This window comes from Prunus mume, linkage group LG1 (assembly GCF_029339155.1).
Source record: "Prunus mume cultivar Tortuosa linkage group LG1, ASM2933915v1, whole genome shotgun sequence".
Taxonomy (NCBI): Eukaryota; Viridiplantae; Streptophyta; class Magnoliopsida; order Rosales; family Rosaceae; genus Prunus; species Prunus mume.
Window position 1 is genome coordinate 10,912,980 of NC_142698.1, and position 23,827 is coordinate 10,936,806.

The window sequence follows — 23,827 nt, forward strand, 5'->3', positions numbered from 1 at the left end:
TGGTGAGAAGTACTAAGCCTATCTTTGACATTTGATCTAATATTAGTCTATGTTATGTTGACAGTAGTATTGACTTTAAATCTTATGAATGAAAATAAAATAAAATTCTCTTACCATTCTTATATTGTCATCACACATTTAGGTTTCGACATCATTCAACTTAAGTTATTGATTCTTGCTTATCTTTTTGACTGTTTCATAAGTTTCTCGCTCATATTTTACTTTTTAACTCTCTAGCACCGCGTAAGATACGAAGAGATAAACCCTAACGCGGATATACTTGAGGGAAAATAAATAGAAAAAAGAAACTAAAAGTAATAGATTTACATGATGGTTGTGTATGTTTAGGCATGGTATAGCATTCTACTATAATCCATAGTACATTGAGAATTGGACACACATCCATGATACATTGCACGCCAACTATTTATCAAACTTTATAGAAATAAATAAAGAAATGGGGTATAGCTGTATAATAGCAACATCGTTGAACCAAAAAGCACTCTGTTTTTCTCTATCTTAAAAATTCTCTTTACTTTTTAATATAGTGCGAAAGAAAGAACAATAAGCGTCCAAAACATTCAATCAAATAATTCAAATTCGGGGATGCCCCTAAAATAAATAAATAAACGAAAACCATCCTCTCTTTTTTTTAAAAAAAAATTAATTTTTTTTAAATAATTTTAATTTTGAATTAAAAAAAAGAAGACAATAAAATCACACGAAGCTCACCCGCCTCTCTACCCTCTCTTCTTCTTCTTACTGAAGAAGTGAACAAAGTCTCACTCTCACTCAGCTACTCTCCCCCCACCCCCCCCTCTTCTCTCCTCCACCACCCAAAAAACCACAAACCAAAATTAAAAAATGCGGCTCCTTCTTCTCCTCCTCCTCCTTCTCCATCTCCACCACTCCCTCGCCGCACGTGAAATGTCCGATTACCGCGCCCTCCTCTCCTTCAAATCCTCCATATCCTCCGACCCAAACTCCGTTCTTTCCTCCTGGACCCCCACCACCAGCCACTGCACCTGGACCGGCGTTACGTGCGACTCCCGCCGTCACGTGACCTCCCTCGACCTCTCCAGCCGTGACCTGATCGGCACTCTCTCCTCTGACATAGCCCACCTCCGCTTCCTCTCCAACCTCACCCTCGCCGACAACCAGTTCTCGGGTCCCATCCCGTCCGAGATCTCGGCCCTCTCTGGGCTCCGCCTCCTCAACCTCTCCAACAACATCTTCAACACCACCTTCCCTCCTCAGCTCTCCAACCTCACCCGCCTCGCCGTCCTCGACCTCTACAACAATAACTTGACCGGCGACCTCCCCGTCGCCGTCACCCACATGACCAGCCTTCGCCATTTGCACTTGGGCGGCAACTTCTTCTCGGGTCGGATTCCGCCTGAGTTCGGCCGCTTCCCGCTTCTCGAGTACTTGGCCGTATCCGGGAACGAGCTTGGCGGCTCGATACCACCCGAGATCGGAAATTTAACCAGTTTGAAAGAGCTCTATATCGGGTACTACAACGTCTACGAAGGCGGCATACCGCCCGAGATCGGGAACTTATCCCAGCTCGTCCGGCTAGACGCGGCCAACTGTAACTTGACCGGAGAGGTCCCGCGGGAACTGGGTCGGTTACAAAATGTGGACACTCTGTTTCTTCAGGTCAATGCCCTTTCTGGATCGTTGACTGCCGAGCTGGGTTCCCTCAAGAGCTTGAAGTCGATGGACTTATCCAACAACATGTTTTCGGGCGAGATTCCGGGCTCGTTTTCGGAACTCAAGAACTTGACCCTTTTGAATCTCTTCCGAAACAAGCTCCACGGCGCCATTCCCGAGTTCATCGGCGACTTGCCGGAGCTCCAGGTTCTGCAGCTATGGGAAAACAACTTCACTGGTAGCATTCCTCAGGGCTTGGGCAAAAATGGAAAGCTTATAACCTTGGACCTTTCGTCGAACAAGTTAACTGGGACTCTCCCTCCCGATATGTGTTTCGGAAATAATCTTCAGACTCTCATCACTCTCGGAAACTTCCTTTTCGGGCCGATTCCCGAGTCGCTCGGAAAGTGTGGCTCGCTGAGTCGGATTCGGATGGGTGAGAACTTCCTCAATGGGTCGATTCCGAAGGGTCTCTTTGGCTTGCCCAAGCTCACTCAAGTGGAGTTGCAGGACAATCTCTTGGCCGGTTCGTTTCCCGAAACCGAAACAATATCGGCAAATCTCGGCCAGATTAGTCTTTCAAACAACCGGCTTTCTGGGTCTCTGCCGCCGACCATCGGCAACTTCTCCGGCGTCCAGAAGCTCCTCCTCGATGGCAACAAGTTCTCGGGTCGAATCCCACCCGAGATTGGGAGACTACAGCAACTATCCAAAATCGATTTTAGCCACAACAAGTTTCTGGGTCCGATCGCACCCGAAATCAGCCAATGCAAGCTCCTGACGTTCGTCGATCTCAGCCGAAACGAGCTCGCCGGCGAGATTCCGAAGGAGATTACAGGCATGCGGATATTGAATTACCTCAACCTCTCGAGAAACCATCTGGTGGGTAGCATCCCTTCGTCCATATCCACAATGCAGAGCTTGACATCTGTGGACTTTTCCTATAACAATCTTTCGGGTTTGGTTCCGGGTACTGGTCAGTTCAGTTACTTCAATTACACTTCCTTTCTGGGCAATCCTGATCTCTGCGGTCCCTATTTGGTTCCGTGCAAAGATGGGGTTGCCAATGGCACCCACCAACCACATGTCAAAGGGTCCCTTACTGCTTCTCTGAAGCTATTGCTTGTTATTGGTTTGCTTTTGTGCTCCATCATATTCGCTGTTGCTGCAATCATCAAAGCCCGGTCTTTGAAGAAAGCGAGCGAGTCCCGGGCTTGGAAATTGACTGCTTTCCAGCGCTTGGACTTCACAGTTGATGATGTATTGGATTCATTGAAGGAAGACAACATCATAGGGAAAGGAGGGGCTGGGATTGTGTACAAAGGAGCCATGCCTAATGGTGACAATGTGGCTGTGAAAAGACTACCAGCAATGAGCAGAGGGTCATCCCATGACCATGGATTCAATGCCGAGATTCAAACTCTGGGTCGAATTCGACACCGGCACATTGTTAGATTATTGGGTTTTTGTTCAAACCATGAAACAAATCTTCTGGTCTATGAGTACATGCCCAATGGTAGCTTGGGTGAGGTTCTTCATGGTAAGAAAGGGGGTCACTTGCATTGGGACACAAGGTACAAGATTGCCATTGAGGCTGCAAAGGGGCTTTGCTATCTTCACCATGACTGCTCACCTTTGATCGTCCACAGAGACGTGAAGTCGAATAACATCCTCCTTGACTCCAATTTTGAAGCTCATGTTGCTGATTTTGGGCTTGCCAAGTTCCTGCAGGATTCAGGCACGTCCGAGTGCATGTCTGCAATTGCTGGTTCTTATGGATATATTGCTCCAGGTATTATGATTCATTCAACCCTTGATTGAATTTTTGGGTACTTTTACTACTGTAGAAAATGTACTAACTCCCTCGTTTTAGCCTTAATTGAGAACTACTTTTGACCCTATAATACCATATATGTATATGTTTTACAGTGAGTGAGGCCCTGCATTTATTTATGCAGAAGCCTTCTTTGTCATTTGGTGAAATTTGACTTTGGGCTTCTAATTGTTGGATGTATGCTCTTGACTAAACATTTAAACTGTTGAAAATTTTGATATGGTGGTTGGCAGGATACCTTGAATTGAAAGTACATGAATTTAATGATTTTTGACTGTTACCCATCAAACGACCGAGACTTTTAATTTTGATAATATTACCCCTACAAAACAAATCATAAGTAATTGAAAATTGAACTTGAGTCTGGGTTGACTAGTTCAAATTCGTACAAGGGTTTTAGTTTGATGGTTTCTGGTTGTAATAATATGATTGTTTCTTTTGTGTGCAGAGTATGCTTACACATTGAAGGTGGATGAGAAGAGTGACGTTTATAGTTTCGGAGTAGTTCTGTTAGAACTTGTTAGCGGCAGGAAACCAGTTGGTGAATTTGGAGATGGGGTAGACATAGTCCAATGGGTTCGAAAAATGACAGACTCAAACAAGGAAGGAGTCTTGAAAATCCTTGACCCCAGGCTCCCTTCAGTCCCTCTCCATGAGGTTATGCACGTGTTTTACGTCGCAATGCTGTGCGTGGAAGAACAAGCTGTGGAGCGTCCAACAATGAGGGAAGTGGTTCAAATTCTAACAGAGCTTCCAAAGGCGCCCGGCTCAAAACAGGGAGGAGGAGACTCAGCAATAACAGAGTCCTTCCCTCCATCTGGCACTAGTGCATCAGAGTCTCCAACTACAACGAGTAACACGAAAGATCATCAACAGCAGGCGCCACCACAATCACCGCCGCCTGATCTTCTTAGCATATGAAGTCTTAGTTGTCTGGGGATATTGGAGTGTTTGTTCTAGATTCCAAGAATTGTATTAGCCTTTTTATTATGTGTTCTTTAAATTTTCTTTGGGGTGGGGTTGGTTTGTTCTAACTTTAAGTTTGAAGTTTTTGGTGTACAGTAGGATTTGGGGGGGTATTTTCTTGTAAGTTTGTCTTCTTCTTCTTCATGTAGTAAGTACCACTGGCTGCTGATTTCCACTTTCACCTTATGCTGCTCACTGTTTATGGCATGTGTATGCTTTACTGTTTTAAGCCTGGCAGAAGCAATCGCCTTGTAAAAAGATGGAGGGGCGAAAAAAGCATTTTCAAATCGAGTGTTTTCGTTTGAGTACTTGTGAAAGGGAAAGGTGGAATCTTGAAAGGAAGTGCTTTTTAACCAAGTGTTTTTTAATTTTTTATTACCGACGATTTGTCGTGAGAGGAGGGAAAGGTTCAAGACACAAACGGGTTTGGGTATAGAAAAGGCGTGTTTCTTTTTGTTATGTACCTTTTAACAAATAACAGGATAAAATATAAAAAGAAATTAAAATTTAAAAGTTCAAAGGTGAAAGTGCTTTTTTATTTGTCTATTAATTGGTAAATAGAAATTGCGTTTGTGAGATAAAGAGAATGGCTTGGTTGATTTAAGCACTAAAGTAATGAGGAAGAAAGTATTTTGGTATCAAATATTCTTATAAAATAATTTAAGATCGTACAACTTTTAGTAAGAAAAAAGTTTTATTTGCTAGCTTTAGGAATAAAAAATTATGGGATGGGAAGAATGAAATGAAATGGAGATGATTGTTCTGTTTTTATTTTTTAATTGCTTTTGTTACTTAAATTTTAGGCCCGTTCTAGTGTACTAGAATTTTGTGTAATAAGAAATAAACATAAGAAAAAGAGGGGACCGCTTGTATCACTTTTAGAATTATTGGCACAAGTAATTAACTTTTTAATGTTGAAGACATCCAAGTTTGAATCTTTCTACATAATTTTGCATGGTAGAAAAACCGGAAAAGAATAGGTGAAGTTTAATGATAGACATCTTGGCTCCCTTACCAAGTTAGTACCCTCTCTCCTAATTAAACGGAGCAGAAGAAGCATATGGGTCAATATGTGAGAGAAAGGCTTTTATGAAACGGAGATAGCACTATTTTGTTATTCCTAATTAATAACGTCATGACACACGTGATAACACTTCAACGTGATATTGTCACATCCTTGGATTGGCTCTGCTGTAGCACGATATTGTCCGCTTAGGGCCCCCTCTATGCTCTCATGATTTTGTTTCTGGGAACTCACGAGCAACTTCCCAGTAGGTCACCTATTCTGGGATTGCTCTATCCCCCAACTCGCTTAACTTCGGAGTTCGCATGACTCCAAAGCCAGTGAGCTCCCAAAAGATCTCGTGCTAGATGGAGGTGGGCATGTACTTATAAGACACATCACTCCCTTTTCGTTGGTCGATGTGAGATATTACAATCCACCCCCCATAGGGGCTCGATATCCTCATTTGCACACTCACACCACACAGCAGAGTGGCTTTGATACTAAATTGTTACATCTCGAGATCGGCTCCGTTGTAGCACGATATTGTCTGCTTTGGCCCCCACTCTGCCCTCACAGTTTTGTTTCTAGGAACTCACAAGCAACTTCCCAGTAGGTCATCCATCCTGAGATTGCTCTAGCCCCAACTCACTTAACTTCGGAGTTCCTATGACTCTGAAGCCAATGAGGTTCTAAAAAGCCTCGTGCTATATGGAGGTGGGCATGTATATATAAGGCACATCACCCCCTATCTATTGGTCAATGTGGGATGTTACATACATAATATTATTGGATGAGGATAACAAAATAGTGTTATCTCCATTTCAACTAAGTTTTTCTGCAATATGTGCTAGTCTTGCTCCTATAAGAATAGCTCTTACTTAATTAGAAATGTATATTCTAGCTTGTACTTGACTCCACCAAGACTTTCCCAAAGGGAAATACAACGGGGTTCCAAATCATGGTTGTAGAGGGAAATGAAATCCACATTGTGTTGTTGCACCCTCAATATTCAATTGCATCCCAAACACAAGGTTTGCTTGCCATGTTTCTCTGTAATATGCATTTGATTAGACCATTTATTCATACATCTTCTAGGTTCGATTCTCCCATTCTTCAATATCTTTTGGATATTAAAAAAGACTTTGTAATTTTAAACGGATTAAATTTGCGTAATGTGGTAGATGATATGTTAATTAATAGTTAATTATGATAATTGATGTAGTATACGTATAAATAAAAGGCTTATTTACACCAACGTTCCCTGAAACTACAGTCAAATCTCACTTTGCAAAACTTCAAGTGGCCCACTTACCCCGCTTGACCATGGTTTGGTGACCCACCTTGCCCTCTGTCGTCAACTCCGGTCGAAATTCAGTTAACTATGATGATGTGGCAAGGGTGTTTGTATAATTTTATACCCATGGTTCATTATTCACTAATAGATAAAAATATAATTAAATATTTTAATAATTAAAAATAAAAATAAAAACATTTTAAAACTTCATTTTAAAAAAGCAAAAAGTTTAAAAATTGATAACAGTCCACTCACCCCATTTTATGACCCTATCCTCAACCTCAGCCACCCCATCTCCACCCTCTTCCTTAACCACATTTACCCAACAAACCCCTCAACCCACCCCCCAGCCCTGACTCCCCGACCCACTCTTTCTTTGTCTCCTTCTCTCTCCCCTCGACCTCGAACCCGACCCCTATAAATCCGCCGCCGACCCACCCAAAGGCCTACCCTGACCTCAACCCAACCCCGACAGATCCACCCCTCCCCAACCCACTCTCTCCTCTCTTTTCCTTCTTCTGTATCCCCTGTCTTCGTCAACCCCCTCATCCTAATAGTATAAACTCATAAATCTGTGTAATGATTTAGATGAACTCGAATTTTAAGAGTACTGCGATTGAAGAAGTAGAGAGCCCTCACCTAGCGAAGAAGACCAGGCTATTGACAATCATGAAGCCCAAACTCGAGATTTCCGAAAACTAGAAAAGACTACTCCGAGCTGATGAGGAGTTTCTTTAGGAATTAATTAGGAATTAATTTTAGAATGTTCAATTTGTCTTTGGTTATTTGTTTGGTCGAGATCCGGATGTTTTGATTTTGGGTTGGAGTTGTGGATTTTGAATGTTGGTGGAAAGCACTGGTTCGTAATTTGAGTGGCTGATTGGACATATGTAGCAAGAATTGAAGAAAGTATGACAATTGAAGATGCATTTCATAGGTATTATCGATGTGGGTGGTGGTTGTAGTGTGGTGCGTGGTTAAGGTTGAATGAGGCGGAGGAAGTGGCTAGGGTTGCTTATGGTGGTGGCTCATAGGTGGGTCGGGCAGTGAGGAGAGGAGAGTTTTTTTCAATGGTATTTTATTACTATTTTACTTAATTTTTTAGTTTTGATAATATTTTTATCTATGTAGAGATGACCTCCACTTGCCAACGTCACCCCTTAATTGTGAATAATGATTCATGTGTACGAAATTACAAAAGTATCCTGCCACGTCATCATATTTAATAGATGTTTGTACGGAGTTGACAACAAGGGATAAAGTGGGTCACCAAACTACGGTCAAGCAAGGTAAGTGAGCCACTTTAAGTTGGGGGAGCAAAGTGAGATTTGACTGTTGTTTCAGGGGCATTAGTGTAAATAAGCCTAAATAAAATGTAAAATTATTTTTTGTTATGTCATTTGATTTGATGTAAAATCTCTTACCTTCACTCCACGTATCATATGTCACTTCAATATGGCTATGTACGATCATTTTAGAATTTCTCAGTTGACAACATGTGATTCTTCAACACTTTATTCAAAATTTTGAAAACCTTTCGGTACCAACTAAAGATAATTATTTTGAATACTTTTGTTAGTTTGTTGATATATATATATATATATATATAATCAAAATATAAAGAATGGTAAAATATTTAAAAATGCTTTCGGTTAATGTAAATATTGAGAATTAAAATTATTAATTAAATAAAAATAATATAATAAATTCATACTTTTCCATATTTAAAAAAATTAAAATTAAAAGAAAAATTAAATAATGTATCATATTTTTATAGAACACAACTACCTATTATATTTTTTAATTTTAAAATAAATTTAAATTTTTTTTTAAAATAAGTGTTTCACAAGGGCCGTGTGGATAGGCTAATTTTGTATTAAAAAAACTAAAGAGAATTATTTATTTAAATAGGGGTTGGTTGGTAAAATAACCTAAAAAGGGCCAACCATGCAACTTTCAAACAAAAAAAAGATATTATTAAACAATGGTTTTCCTTGTTTTATATCTCGAGTAATTTTCGAACACAATTAATCTCTATTCTGATATCTTTATTATATTCGAATCATTTCAAGTAATCTAAAGGCGAAATTGTGATGAATTTGAGTGATTGATTGTGCTCTTTGCTTTTCTTTCTGAGGAAGGTGACAAAAAAGCTCACGTTTTATTTGGCGCACTTTCTTGTATCATCTGTTCTTTTACTCATCTCTCATAACGTACAAATCAAACTAAGATGCCACCTCGGTATTGTTCTTGATTTGACAATCCAACTCAATAAGCACATATTTTTATCCTTTTTCTTTTCTTGAAAATTACTGACCCCCAGTAATTAAGATTTGATTGATTTTGCACGCGGCGTGCTTTCTCACTGGCATGTCCAATCTTTACCAGAGTTTGAACCTCCAGTAAAATAAATAAATTCACCTTTCAAATGCAACTATTTCTTTTTACCTGGGAAGAATTTCTCCACTAATATCCGCAAATGTTGCGAGTATGATTCATCGGATCAGATGCAAATCAGACTACAGTCAGCTTATTGAAATTCAAACCAGTTTAACCAATCAAATTAGAGTTCACTTTCAACTCTTTTTTCTTTTGATTACGAACAAATAATGCATCGATTACGAATAATTGTGTGTGATTTTGAGATGTCTATGATATTAATGAGGACGTACGATGTCTCAAGAAATTATTATAGTCAGGGTCATAGATCTCGTCTCCCTATTGTAGGCATAAATCACGTACAGTGGTGAATGCAAATCTTTTGCATGTATAAATTAAAAGTATGTATAGTTAGATGGAAGGATTGAAAATTAGTTCTCATATAGATTAAGGGAATGAAAAGAAAAAAAGACAATAGTTTCAAACCTGATATATATATAATATTTAATTCATTTGACTTTGGATCTAGTTTTCAGTTTAGAATATACTGTGGTACTTCTTTTTTGACTAGGATGTAATTATATATTACAACTTTAATGCATGGATCATGGTCATGGATGTGTGCCGTCTTGTCTAAGTATTTAGCTAGTGAACAATCAGATAGAGACATCTTTAATTTTCTAGACTTTTCCACACATCTGTTGGGGATCTGATCTTAATCATAGGGTTTAGGGTTTAAACCTGTTGATACGTAATTGATTTATAATTAATTGGTAGGTTAAAAGCTGAAGGACCTAAATGATCAAACCTAATCCACTTTCACCTGCCCACACTCGCATCGTATAAATATATGTACTCAGAATCTCAGTGCCCAAAATAATTGAACAAAACACACTAAAAAAAGAGGGTTTGGTGTCAACTGTCAAGCTCAAGCATATATATATATAATACAAATGGACTGGTCGTTCGGAATGCCTAACTAAGAAAATTACAGCCTCGGGTTGTTGTTCATGATAATTTTGAGGATTTATTTGTAAAAATATCAGAAAAATTATATTCAGAAAACACCAAATATAGAGGACAAGAAACTTGTGGAGATCAATTAATGGGTTTCCAGCTATCATTTAATTGTGTGGGATTTTCAAACGTGCGTGTAGTGTAGGCTAAAAATATATGCAGAAGAACAGGTAGAGTTAAAGTTGAGGGGGAGAGGAGAGACAGTTTGGCCCCAAACTGACAAACAACTTTGCAGAAAAATCTATGGAGCATGGGACTCCACCGAAGGCCTACCTTTCTTTAATATGTCTAGGCAAATCAATCTGTCTCCTTGTTGCAAAAAAACCCAGAACTACAAAATATCCTTTATTTAGTCTTAGATTCCCATATTCGAATCTGCTTCTTCCACTATATATTTGTCTTGTGCTAGCTTTTTCCAATGCTAAGACAAAACAGGATTGAGTAATTAAATGCAACCCAAATGGAATTAGCTAATTTGTCTCTGTCTGTCTCCCATTTTCCTTGTTTTCTCAAGCATGATTTCATGGACCCTCATCTCTCCTCACAATTACTTCCATTTGAAAAAAAGAGAGAGAAAAGAATTTATATATTAATAAAAAAACAGTAACAATTAGCTTTACATCAAAATTTTCGAGTTGTCTTGGTGATGCGTTCTAATCATCATTAATTTCTGTTGATTGAGTGTGCATGGCACGGCCCCATTGAATTAAGAGAATTTTCTGTGCTCCCGGCAGCGCCACAATCGCATTAACTAGATGAAATTCAATTAATTAAGATTCATAATTAGTTGACTTAAAGGTTGGTTTGTGTTAGTGGAGGAGATATTAGTGGTTGACTGCATGCAAACACGACAACAATAAATTTAATAAATTTCTGCTTTTAACAACAATTTCTATGAGTGGATGGATAGGAAAATACAGTTTTCAAAGACAGGGCTGATCTGATCTGGGCGGAGGATTTGGTATGAGCAATAAAAGCAGCAATTGAATTGAGAAGGAGGGAACTGCAAGTCCACGATGTAGGTATGATAGTTCAATTCCTTCATCTATGGTACCAATCTCTAATTTATTAACGTTGCCCGATCAATCTGCTTCTTTGACTTCATTCAATGTCATCTCTATATGGTCCTCAGCTCTGAAGTGAATTCTTGCTGTTATAATTGTCAACTTGACAGATCTCTCAACCCTCAAGATAAATTCCTAAAACGACATTTGGTGCTCTAGTGGGACAGTCTAAAATTACTCAAAGTAAATTTGACGCACAAAGAGTTTGTACTTCGAGTGATTAAGAACATTTATCTCTTGTTTTTCTCGGTGTGCAATATTAATGAAGTGACTTTTACACAAAGAAAAAGAGTATTTACCCTTATACTTGAGACTTATTTCACAATGACCTTATGAATTCTAAAAAATTCACAGCATTTAATTAAAGTTAATTCTTAAAAAAAAATAGAACTAGATGGTAATTTCGACCCTCTTTTGATTGTGTACCGAACTCATTTGAATTTTGAGCTGTCGACCTAGTTTTCCGTGGTTGGTAAGAACACAGTACTTGCCACAGTGCCACTGCATAAAACGTTCAGATGTGTTTATTGGTCTTTTGCGAAATTCCTAATTCTTGCTGTTACAATCGTCAACTTGACAGATCTCTCAACCCTAAAGACAAGTAAGAACACAGCATAAAACGTTAAGATGCCTGTGCTTGCTAGTGCTACTACATAAAACGTTAAGAGGTGTTCATCGGTCTTTTACGAAATTTCCATATATATATGTTCAGTTTTATGTTTCTTCTTCTTCTTTCTAAAACAAGCAAAAGGAGTCACGTAACACATGTTTCGTACACTTTTCTCTCTAATTATGTGATGAGATAGATAGAAGAAAGAAAAGAATATGAAACATGTTAATCACTTGGAAGTTTTACTCGTAGAGGTAGCGATCATAATCAAGAGGCTTGCGTCGTAATTTCTAAGTGTCCATGTCATATTTTTTTCTTGAAAAACTAAAAAAGAAAAAGAGAAAAAGCATTGCCTTCATTGTGTGTTCATCTCAAATATTGATAACGGCTAATCTTAAAGCATGTACAGTTTAAAAGTGTACAAATCTATTGAAATTATTATATCTTCCTTAATCTTCTTTTTTTGTTGATAAATATCATCCTTAATCTTAAAAAAATTATTTAAAGTACTAAAAACATACTTGACATAAAATCTTAGAGGCATTAATTATTTTTCGTAATCTTCTTGTTGTCCTCTTACAAGAAAAAAGAAAAATGACCTTGTTGTCAAACGAATAAGAAAACGATCGAAATAAATAAATAGATGGAGCATTAGGTTTTAGACCAGTCAAGCAAGAATTTGTGATTGCATTGAAATCACGTGCAACCAATGATAGGATATCAGAACCCAGTTACTATTTAACCTAGCATCAATGCAAATGATGGAGACACGAGGGTTGATGGATGTCGTAAAAAGCAAAAGGGTCCAGACGTGAGTCCTGCACTCCATCTCCATAACATTTGAAAAATCCAATCTACGCAGCAGAAAACAAAGCTGTAAAGGGCACTGCAAATTTTCTGGCCTTTAGGTTTGTTTTATTTTTACCATAAAGTTGCTGTTAAATTATTCTTGCAGAAAGTCTACATGCTATATTATATTATCAGTGGAGATGACGACGATTTTATCCAATGACAATAATGTTCTTCATTTCATTGAACGAGATTTTACTTTAAAGTTTTAAAAAATAATCCAAGCATTTTATCTCGGGTTTTTATCACAAATTATCTTAGGTTTATGAAAGTATGAGCTATATAGCGCTTATCGTTTTACGATTTAGAATCAAATTATTTGAGAACGGGCGTGGGCTTGAACTTGATTGATACACAGAGTGCATGTTAGAATGTTGTGATTAGGTAGTGAAAGAGAATTGTCAAAAAAATACGCAACTTGATGGATGTTTTCCAAGGATATGCCGACATATATGAGGTTTGGTAGGGCCACAAAACTGAGAATTGAGAAAAGGGTTGTTCTTGCTTTAATAATGCAATTGCCTCACGGGCCCTTATTCTTCATAATTGTTCAACCAATCTTTGGATATATATGTACCGCTGGTTTTGCCCTATCAGTCGGGAGGTCAAAAATTCAAGATTTCAAGTACATGCATGATGCATGGTAATGGCATCCTATCTCATTATGTTCTTTATGCAATCCACCAACCAACAAAACAAGAACATCGCACTTTCCACTAACGTTCTTTTGTCTTCTTTGATAAATTTTGCTTGAAAGGGCATGGATTTGTATCCCATTAAACTTTAGTGGTGGTTAGTCTTCCATTTTACTTGATTATCCGGAAAGTTTAATTTTGCTCACCACCTTTAACCACGACGCGTGATTATCATTCAACTCATCCATTTCACGTGTTATACGTATTAATTATGGTTAAGTTTTTGTTGTAAATACAATCTCATATGTTAATCATGGTTAAGCATGTTGAATGACTTATAAGTACTTTAATTAAGGAGAAGTAGTTGGTTCAGTGTTGAAAAGGAAGTCCAAAATTTGAATCCTCATGAAAATCAGAAAATATGGCATTGACCAGCAGCAGTAATTGGGACCGGCCCTGCCCAACAGCCAGGCCTGGGTCTATTGGCCTATAATATTTTTTTTGTAGTTGAAATGCGTTAATATCTATCATTTCATGTTAAAAGTTGGGTACGCACTGATTGCACCATGTCTATGCTTTGCTTTATTCTTTTTTAAATGAAAAAGAAAGAAAAAGAAAGGTTTCGTTTAGTTTTATTCAAGCATCGCTGTCTCTCTCTGTATTTTGAAATCAGTGTTTGATTGGTCATCTGAGTAATATTCGAGTCCAAGATCAGACCCATAGCAGAAAAACCTTAGTTCAAGACCTGTCCGGAAAAGCAATAAGTACCTTATCAGGCCAGCCCTTTCGGATCTTGGCTCCCTTCAACATGACCCAGTTCAGCTTTTTTGTGGGCCTCATCTACTAATAAGAAAAAACTGGACCTATATAGATGGGCTTTCATCTTTTTAATGGGCCAAGGTCTAAACAAAACAGAAGAACAAGGAACCAATGGCCGGTGGGTTTTATTATTATTTTTTTTTGGTGAGAGTTATAGTTAGGAATGGGAGGGGGGCAACTCACACACACGTATATCATGGGAACTTGAACTCAAAAAGCACGCTAAAAGACTGTCCCAATCCAACTACCAGCCCATTGGTGTGAGGTTTAATATACTTCATTGTTTGGTTTTAGGAGTGGTTACTTTGAGAAATAAATAGGTAAATATAGAATCCACACAGCAATATTTATTAATTGACATGGTATGATTATATCAGCTACTATATAAGTATGTTGGTAAGTTAATATGGTGATTTTTGCGTGTCTAAATAGCATTATTGAGTGGTCAATTTTGTGTGTCTAAATAGCATTAATGATAATGAAGAAATATCGAAGCAAGGAATAACCAATATTCTTGAGGAAATTACAAAACAATATATTTGTTATTGTTTTTGGTATTTTAGCTGGGTTTTGCGAAAGGTCTGTTAGAGAAGAAGAGAGGAATAGAGAAATAATAAAAGAATGCTCTGCTCCCTCACAGTATGTGAGCAAATGATTTTTGTATATATTTCTGTCTGTAAGAATGAGCTCATACGGTATGCACTACATGAATCTCAGCCATCCATTTGTCTCAATTCTAGAATCACTGCACATGACTATTTTAGCGTTACATCTTTTGATCTCACACTTGGCAGATGCTCAAGTGAATACACAAATAAAATTCATCTTATTTCACTAATACTAATCAGCTATAGACTTATAATTCAACAATATTTCCTCTCTCATCTCTAATCAACACATTCATAAAGATGAGCAGGAAGGCGTGGGGTGAGAAGAACCTCAACTGGGGTGGCCTTCATGTTGGTTATTCCAAGCGTTTCACCCATATCGATTGGTTCATCTGAACCTGATGGAGTTGCAATTTCAAACCCATGTAACAAATGAGCCAGCGTAAGTTGTACAACTTGAAGAGCCAGAGAAATTCCGGGGCATATTCTCCTACCACTTCCAAATGGCATGAACTCAAAATTCTGGCCTCGAACATCAAAATCCTTGTGAGTTGTAAGAAATCTTTCTGGTTGGAATTGGTCAGGGTCGACCCAAGCATTTGGATCTCGCTGAATCTTGGAAAGATTGACTAGAAGGCGCGTCCCGGCCTTTACATGATAGTTTGCCACAGTGCAGTCTTCCATGCATTCATGTGGCACAGAAAGTGGTGCAGCTGGATATAGTCGCATGGTCTCTTTGACAATGGCTTGGAGATAAACTAGGTTTTTTACATCTGTTTCCTTCACTTGCCTTTCCCGACCAACATGCTTGTCTAATTCATGTTGAGCCTTCCTTAAGGCTTCACGGTTGTTCAATAGTAAAGAAAGAGCCCATGTTAATGTCACTGTTGTGGTGTCTGTTCCTCCTAAAATAAGAGCCTGCAAATTAAGCACATGACAATGACATTAATTAAACAATATTAACCCCAGCATATACTGCAAGCTGTAGCTCAAATGGTTAAGAGTATTTACTCATGCACCAGATGTCTTATAGGTTCGATTGTGCCCTCACCCAATATTACTTGTATAAAATAAGGGCTTGTCTAATATAAGTCTCTACATTTTCTATTTTCTAGACATATATCTATAACTCTATAAATCTATGTGTAAAACCCAATTTCACAACAAAATTTCAAAAAAGCAATAATGAAAATTGCATTAAATTTCAAAAAAGAAATAAGGAAAATTGCATTTTCCGGCCCACACATTGTTAAATGTATTGATGAATTTTAATAATAAAACGGATAATTAATTGCAAACAAAATTTTTAGAGGGAATCACCACAATAAATTTGAAATATAAATAGGGGTATTTTGGCAATCAAAAAAATTATAATAAATCAGAAATTGAGCTTAATAAGGTAATTTGATGAGTATGATCCTAGTAATGAGTTTTTACTTACAAAAATTGGGTATTATTTATATGAATAAAAAGTGAAGAGTTGTAGGTAATGTAAGTTGAATTTAAAGAATGTAAGCCAAATTTACTAAAATAAATAAATAAATGAAACCCCGTTATATACCAGACAAGTAGCTTTGTTGATTGTATCAGCAGATGTACTAGTAGAAGCTGGAATGTCCTCTGCCTTTATCTCATCGAAAACAGAAAGCGTCATGTCCATGAAGTCATGCTCAGCCTTTGCATTCCCACAATTACTTCTTTTTTGCTTATGCTCTTCCAACCATCCTTGAAGGGCAACGTCAAGATCTTTAGACGTCTTCTTCATGGCCTTCTCAAACCCACCCAAATCTAGCCACCTAAGAAACGGAAGTGCATCCGAGATCACAAACTCACCCCCCAATTTGAAAAAATCCCTCAACCCCTTTCGACACCTCTCGTTCTCTTCCTCCTCTTGCTTTGTTTTTGCCCCAAGAAATCGTTTCCCCACAACCATCCTGAACATTACGTTCAAAGTCACGTCTCCAAACCACCTATTCATCTCCACCAACACTTTCTCTGACCTACCTTTGTTTTCCTCCCACAAATCATATATATGTTTTGTACAAGCTTGAACCTCATATTCAAGCACGCGCTTGAGCAACTCCAACCGGTGGTTTGAGAGGAGCTCCACGGTTGCTATCTTGCGCATCTGCCGCCAATAAGGGCCGTAGGGACTAAAACCAAACATGGCATAGTCATAGCCCATGATCTCTGCAGCCAAAAATTTAGGGCGGGTGGCAAAGTTTTTGTCATTGGTGGTGAAGAACTCTTTGGCTGTTTCCCAGTTGCTTACAACAAGAGCTCGGTGCACGCCTAGCTTGATTGTGAAGATTGGTCCGTACTTGTCAGCCATGTTGCCCAAGCTTATGTGGGGAGGCCGAGGCCCTCCTAGATAGGGAAGGTGTCCGATTAGGGGCCATGCGCCGGGTGCTTTCGGAGGTGCTCTCTTCTTGGCTATGTTAGTTTGGTAATATTTAGATATGCATAGGAGAGAGAAGAGAAATAGTAGAAAGGCAAAGATGATAGATGGAGAAGAAGATGTGAGATATGAAAGAGAGAACTCCATGGGTGCGCAGTTTCTTGATGGCAGAGGTTAATGAGATATGGGAATAATACCACACAACAAGCAAACTGTGGACCAAAACTTCCATAAGAATAAATTAAAATATTCGTGTACGAGAAATTTGATTCATCTGATTGGCCAGTGACCAAAGTAGGTGACAAAATTTATCAGTGCTCAAATATAATGCTGTATTGTATTATGGGTGCTGACGTGGCAGTCAAACATTGGACAAATAGAAAGTGGTTAAGGTTTAAGATGAAGGGAGAATCACTATCAATCTTAATAATTGTTGGAATGTTTTGCTTCAAAGGTGAATGGACCATCTTAATGTATGTGTCCAAGAGCATCCATAATGATGAAGGGAGAATCACTATCAATCTTAATAATTGTTGGAATGTTCTTCAAAGGTGAATGGACCATCTTAATGTATGTGTCCAAGAGCATCCACAATGATGAAGGGAGAATCACTATCAATCTTAATAATTGTTGGACTGTTCTTCAAAGGTGAATGGACCATTTGCTTACGAGATTCAATGTATGTGTCTAAGAGCATCCACAATGATGCTCTCTATTTCTTATCTAAAATTTGACTAAGAATATAAGAAAGCTATTTTAGGAGCTTTCTAAAAAATTTCAACTCCAACTATACTCTCTAATTTGGAGAGTCATAAATGCTATAACTCTTTTTGATTGGTCCATCTCTATTAAAAAATAAAATAAAAAATAGTTAGCATTAAATAAAGGTTTGAAATACTCATTCAAATAAAGCAAGATTAAATTATAGAGCCACTAGAGTCCTTACTCTCTCTCGATTTAGGAGCTCATGTAGGACTCTTATTTTAGGAGGTGATAGGGAGCGTGATTGGAGTTGCATTTTTATCATTCCTCCCTAAAATTTGTCTAAGAAGGTGGTTTAGAGAGCCCATTGTGGATGCTCTAAATAAGTGAAAACTCGTTAGTGGTCACCCACGTTAAAATAAAATCCCACATTGACCCGAGATTCGCACTTCTTCTATAAGAAGGCGTCCCATTGTTCGGTGCCTCCAAGAATAAATATTTGTTTCCATTGCCGCTCTGCTCTGCCCAAGAGATCTTGTGTATCTTTATGCAAAACTTTGAACTCTTGATGCTTTAACGTTATAATTTTATAACATCAAATTATTAGAAACCTAGTGATAATTAATAGTTATGGTTTAATCATAGATGATCAATAATGTAAGTCAAAAAGATATTCCAATAATAAGACTATGATCAGGTGCGGGTCACGACACTGTTTCTTTCTCTTCTCTCTCTCCATAACATTTTCCATGTAAATAACATGAGGAATGCTAACAACTTTCTTTTTTAGACTTTTTCCATTCTCCTCATGACAAGTGTCACTTTCCTAACACCTAAAATAATATCATTAATGCATCACACAAGTTAGTTTTTTGTTTTCCAAGTTTGCCTTTATTAAATATATTAGCTTTTATATTTCCTACAACTTATCCAAATTTTGTTACAATTTCCTTAGCATATTGTTAAAAATTAAATAACAAAAAAAGATAACAAAAAAAACGTCATTTAAAAAAAAAAAGGTTTGTTTCATGACATTGTTATCATGAAAGTGATATCATCATTATTTTGTGTTTAACAAAACGTACGTCCTCTTTGGAAGATAAATAAATAAAACTTCAGTTTTTATTTTCTTATTTAATTTTTTTAACAAGGTAATAAGAAAGTTGTAAAAACACTACCTTGTTATTAAAAAGAGTTAATACATTCAATAAGGGTAAAATTAAAAAACCAAAAACTAACTTGTGTTATGCATTAATGATATTGTTTTAAGTGTAAGGAAAGTGACACTTGTCATGAAGAGAAGGGAGAAGGTCCAAAAGAGAGGGTTAGAAAGAAGATTGCTAGCATTACTCTTGCTAATAAATGGATTTGGTAACTAATAATGGAAGTTTTGGTCCATCGTTTGACTTTGCCAATACATTAGGTAAACTTTTTATTTTATTATTATTACTTTATTAGGAAAAAGGGAGGTGGTGTTGGAGTTTGAAAGCAAATGCAATGCTTTTTGTCCCACTTTTTCATAGGAGATAAACCTCTATTGAAATTCAAGCATTGAGAATATGCGGAATTCTATCTTTAAGGCATTACTAACATGTAAGACTCTAGTTACATAAGGGAGCTGATTTTTTCACTCCTCTTTTGTTCACTTACACTCCTTTGTTTTTAATTATTTTTTATATTGATGTTATATATATATATATATGTTATTATGTTATTTTATTAGAATAATTATGAAACGACCCGACTCAAATTCCACTTTGGAATCCGGGTCGAACTCGCTTAAAACTGACACTGATGATGTGGGTCGTAAGTGACCAAAATGCCTGAAAAACAATAACGCAAACCCGAGCCCCTAACTTGTGGCTGCGCTGATAATCGTAGGCTGCCTACGTACTTGAGGGATCAAGCCACACGTAGTTCTTTCCTCTGCTCCCGATCTCCGATCTGCAATCGGTTCGCCTATCTGTCGGTTTATTTATCCGTAAACTCGCACTAGGGATGACATTCCTGGAGTATCTGGGACTCCGTTTTACGATCTGTCAACTACTATACGATCCTGCAATTACTTAGATTAACATACTTGAAATTGACTGCGATCCAACGGTTCAAACGTATCGAACCCGGAAAACGCACAATATGCGAGATCCATTCGGGGTTTAATCGTTAACCAAATTGAAATCCGCGAATTCCTACACGCTCGTGACGACTCAAGGATCATTCTACAACTGAAAGTGGTCTCTACCAATCTGCCCACGCTCTGCCACACGGGCCGGCAGTGTGTGGATGGCTTGATCAATTCCTAGCGGTCGGAAAAACTCCAAACCACCGGCCCAAACTCCTAACTTAGGTAAAACACCCCATTTGGAACAACTTTTATTCTTGGATATGTCCCAAAAAGTGGCCGGAAGTGGCCGAAACAGTGACCCGAAAATCTATTGAAACCTAACTTAAACAATCGAATGATCTACACTTGAAATCTCTGAAATCATACCCAACCAGGCTAGAGCATGGAAAATAGCTAGAAAACCATACCTCACTCGTCCGATTGGTGGCTGAACGACGGAGAACGAAAGGTTGGAAGTTCTGTCAAAAACCGTCCGCACTGTTTCGTGACGGATTCCGCGACTAAGACGACGGATCGAGGCTGGGATGAGCTGAGACTGAAAGAGGGGAGTGAGGTGGTTCGTTTGGCATCTGTCTCTCTCAAATTGGTGCTCGGAGCTAAGAGAAATCATCTCCTAAAGTCGGCTGGTCGAGTTGCCGACATAGGAGAAATCTGGGTTTTTAAGAATTCAACTTCGAAATATTTACGGTTATGCCACTAAAATTCTTTTGATCGTAACTCATTCGTTACAACTCCGATTTGAGCCCACTACGTGTCTATGGACTCATCTCGCTGCGCTATATACAACGGTATAACTGAAATCTCCAAATTTCTTCCCGGTCAAAAAGTCAACTTTTAAATCATTAAAATATTCTAAGAGTATAATTGTCTTTTACTAGAATAAATTAATAATTAAATATTAATTAAGGACCGAGTTGTTAAAAATTAGGTATTGAACATAAAAATCTTTACTAATGAGGATTTGATACCTAAAGTATTTCTGTTTGGGTTTTGATACATAGAAATCAAATTTTGTTTCAAATTTGGCCAAAGAGGAGACCCATATTCGTTGGGCTTGTTTAAATAATAAAGGTAAAATATAAATTTACCCTTTTTGTTTAAAAGTCTTCCCAAATCAGATCTCACCATTTCTTTCTCTTTCTTGGACAAACGCAGCATAACAACTGCCTCAAATAAAAATCATCCATTTTTTACCACTGTCCTAAATGCGTCTTAACTTTGTCTTCGACTACGTCTCTATTTCCTTACATATCTCTCACTCTTTCTCTCACCCAATTTGCTCAGAGAAAATGGACGCCATAGATTTAGTAGTGGATCCGCTCATAGAGTTCTCTAAGGACAACATTCGACTATTCAAGCGGTGCTGCAATCCTGATCCCAAGGGTAACTTTATATGTATAAATATTCAGATCTGTATCTTTGCAGATCGGCTTTCATGGAAATTAGGGTTTTCAATTTTGTTATATGTAATTGATGGATTTGATGATCAATTGTGGTGTAGAGTTCGTAATGATGGGATTCGTTGGGTTCTTCATGAAGCTGATCTTCATCCCTATCAACAACGTCTTGTTGGATCTATTTAGGTATGGAATATATCTGAATCTTCGTCTGATCGAATTCATTGATTGAAATTATTGAGATTAATTTGCATGCATTTGATGTCTACTTGATTTTTTGTCCGTAATTTTACCAAGAATTTCATTTGCATTTTGTTTATTTTGTAAATACGAGTCTTTGAATATTAGGATTCAGATCAATTTGTCTTGGTTGAGTGCTTGGAAATTGAATGTCAAATTATGTTTTTTGTTCAATTTTACGAACGAATCCAAAATATGAAGCTTGCACATACAATATGTTTCAAAGGGTCTCTAATATTGAAATTCTTATCAAGTTTTGGTTTAGCTTTTTGGTGCATGGGTATGAACTTTTTTTGGAAATGGTATTTCAAAACTACATTGTACAGGTTCTGTATTGCAGTTTTCATTGAATTACAATTGGATTTTTGCTCTTTCCTTGGCCTTCAACCTCATTAATTTGAAGAGTAGATACTCAAATAAGAAATTGGGTGGGCAAGAGAATAGTAGAACTACCCAAGAGCAAGGATGTTTGGGCCAAACTTTTGCACACCAGCCTATTTTGTTGAAAAGCCCACAAACAAAAAATACAATTGGGTTTTGTATTTATTGAAATTGGCCCAAAGTGCTGAAAAAGCCCAGACCATTCCCTGGACAGTTTTCAAAATATTACCAAGTTCTAAAAACCAATTACCATTATTGGAAATCAAAAACTATCACAGAAGAAGTAAGAGGGAGTTAATGAAGACAGGTCTTACTGAAGAACTTCTCCACTTTGTAGCCAGGAAAAAAAAGATCAAATTTATAAAAAAAAAACTATAAACCAGAGGAGGTTATATTTCCAATAGATAAGTAGGCTACATTTTCAAAAGATAAGTAAGGAGCAAGGGAGTTGTTCACCAGGAAAAGCAAACTAACCATCATGGCAGATTGGGGTTCTTGGAAGAAACAAGCTAGAGAAACAAGAAGAGTTAGTTTGCTTTTAGGAGGAAGCAGGGAAAGGACCATCATGGAAATTGACTATTGATGATTCTTTTCAGCCCAAAAAATAAATGAATCTTTTTGTATACAATTAAAAGAGAAAAATCTTTTTGAAAGATTTGCTGCCCATTATTAAAGATTAAAAACCTCACTCTAGTATTTCCTATAAATATGAGAGGAGGTGAACAGATCAAAGGACAGCCAAAAAATCAATCAAGATAAAAACGCTCAAAGTCATACTAACAAAATCAAAAAGATCAATTGATCTCAAGAAACCTTCAGACACGGAAGCAACCAAAAGCTCTTTGACCCACAAGAAACAAATAAGCTAGAATTCAAATATCTGGTTTCAGCTCAGTCTAAAGAAACAGTTTTACAAAGTGAGATTTCTCTCGTTACAAATTTGGTTCAGCACAAAGCCAAGTCAAGCAGAGTTCGGGTTTTTACAAATATGAAAACCTCAACAAATTTACGAAAGCCTCGCTTAAGGTAATAGGTACCATAGCGCAGCTTCACGATTGCCATCAATCTAGCCACTCATCTTCGGACTAAAAATGCCTCAATTCGCCTGCTCAACAAGTCTTTCATGGCTCGAAAGAAATTGAAGCTCGCCAAACTCAAATGTTGGTATCGATTTCAGCTGAAACTAATCAATTGAAGGTGCTGACGATTCAATACAACATAGAAATATCCATCCAACCTAGTTCAGAGGCAGCTATCTAGACAAAATCAAGTCCAACGTTCTCGTTGTCTTTTTCGGAGTTGCAATTTCTCTTTTGAGTCCTGTAATAGACAGTTCTGCTTAAACAATTTGTCTTCTTTTCATCTATTCTTGTCAGAACTACCAGTTTTGTATTGTGAAAATTTTTGAAGTCCTCACCAATCTGAGGCAAGAAAAAAACTTACTTGGGAGATATTCCTCACTCAAATTCACAATTGCTTGTTTAGAATCAGTAACTTGAGGCGCAAGTTATCTATTTTTTAGAAGTCTGTTAGGGTTTTAAACTACTAGTATCGGCACGCCCATACACAAAAGAAAGTTGACTTGCTGACCACAAATGGTTGTCAAGTCAATAGGAACTTTACTCTACCATCACAGGATTAAATCAAAACGGGTGAACAAAGGGAACTCAAAATTGGACTTTTGGAAACTGCATTGCTAGAAATAGAGTATCTTACCAACATGTCTTGAATTTTTTTTTTTTTAAATGTAGTTTTGTTTTGTTTAACTCTAAAGCTGAGCATTTTTGCCCAAACTCAGCATTGCAGTTTCCATTTTTGTATTGCAGTTTCCGCTTATGCATTGCAATTTC

At 37.6% G+C, this 23,827-nt stretch overlaps 2 protein-coding genes and 1 long non-coding RNA gene across 3 annotated transcripts; 2 read left to right on the forward strand and 1 right to left on the reverse strand.

The window, feature by feature from the left end:
- The first annotated feature begins 730 nt into the window (after positions 1-730).
- LOC103336047 (uncharacterized) lies at positions 731-4,634 on the forward strand. Its single transcript, XM_089044597.1, has 2 exons — positions 731-3,445; positions 3,936-4,634. Exons 1-2 carry the CDS (start codon positions 865-867, stop codon positions 4,406-4,408), a joined length of 3,054 nt encoding a protein of 1,017 aa, XP_088900723.1. The 5' UTR covers positions 731-864; the 3' UTR covers positions 4,409-4,634.
- A 2,379-nt stretch (positions 4,635-7,013) lies between these two features.
- On the forward strand, positions 7,014-8,277 carry LOC148921008 (uncharacterized). The gene is made up of 2 exons (XR_016123580.1): positions 7,014-7,787; positions 7,885-8,277. It is a non-coding gene; the product is annotated as an uncharacterized LOC148921008 (long non-coding RNA).
- Positions 8,278-14,770: 6,493 nt separating this feature from the next.
- Positions 14,771-17,375, reverse strand: LOC103335661 (cytochrome P450 CYP82D47-like). The gene is made up of 2 exons (XM_008238688.3): positions 16,296-17,375; positions 14,771-15,652 (listed from the first exon to the last, which is right to left on the reverse strand). The coding sequence occupies exons 1-2, from the start codon at positions 17,277-17,279 to the stop codon at positions 15,014-15,016; spliced, it is 1,623 nt and encodes a 540-aa protein (XP_008236910.1). The 5' UTR covers positions 17,280-17,375; the 3' UTR covers positions 14,771-15,013.
- Between the last annotated feature and the right edge of the window lie 6,452 nt (positions 17,376-23,827).

What these genes read in the sequence shown, in the direction of transcription:
- LOC103336047 (XM_089044597.1), top strand. Translation starts at nt 865, where the DNA reads ATGCGGCTCCTTCTTCTCCTCCTCCTCCTTCTCCATCTCCACCACTCC. An exon ending in TTATGGATATATTGCTCCAG is followed by an intron (nt 3,446 to 3,935) that starts GTATTATGATTC and finishes TTTTGTGTGCAG; the next exon opens with AGTATGCTTACACATTGAAG.
- LOC103335661 (XM_008238688.3), bottom strand. Translation starts at nt 17,279, where the DNA reads ATGGAGTTCTCTCTTTCATATCTCACATCTTCTTCTCCATCTATCATC. An exon ending in TCAACAAAGCTACTTGTCTG is followed by an intron (nt 15,653 to 16,295) that starts GTATATAACGGG and finishes CTTAATTTGCAG; the next exon opens with GCTCTTATTTTAGGAGGAAC.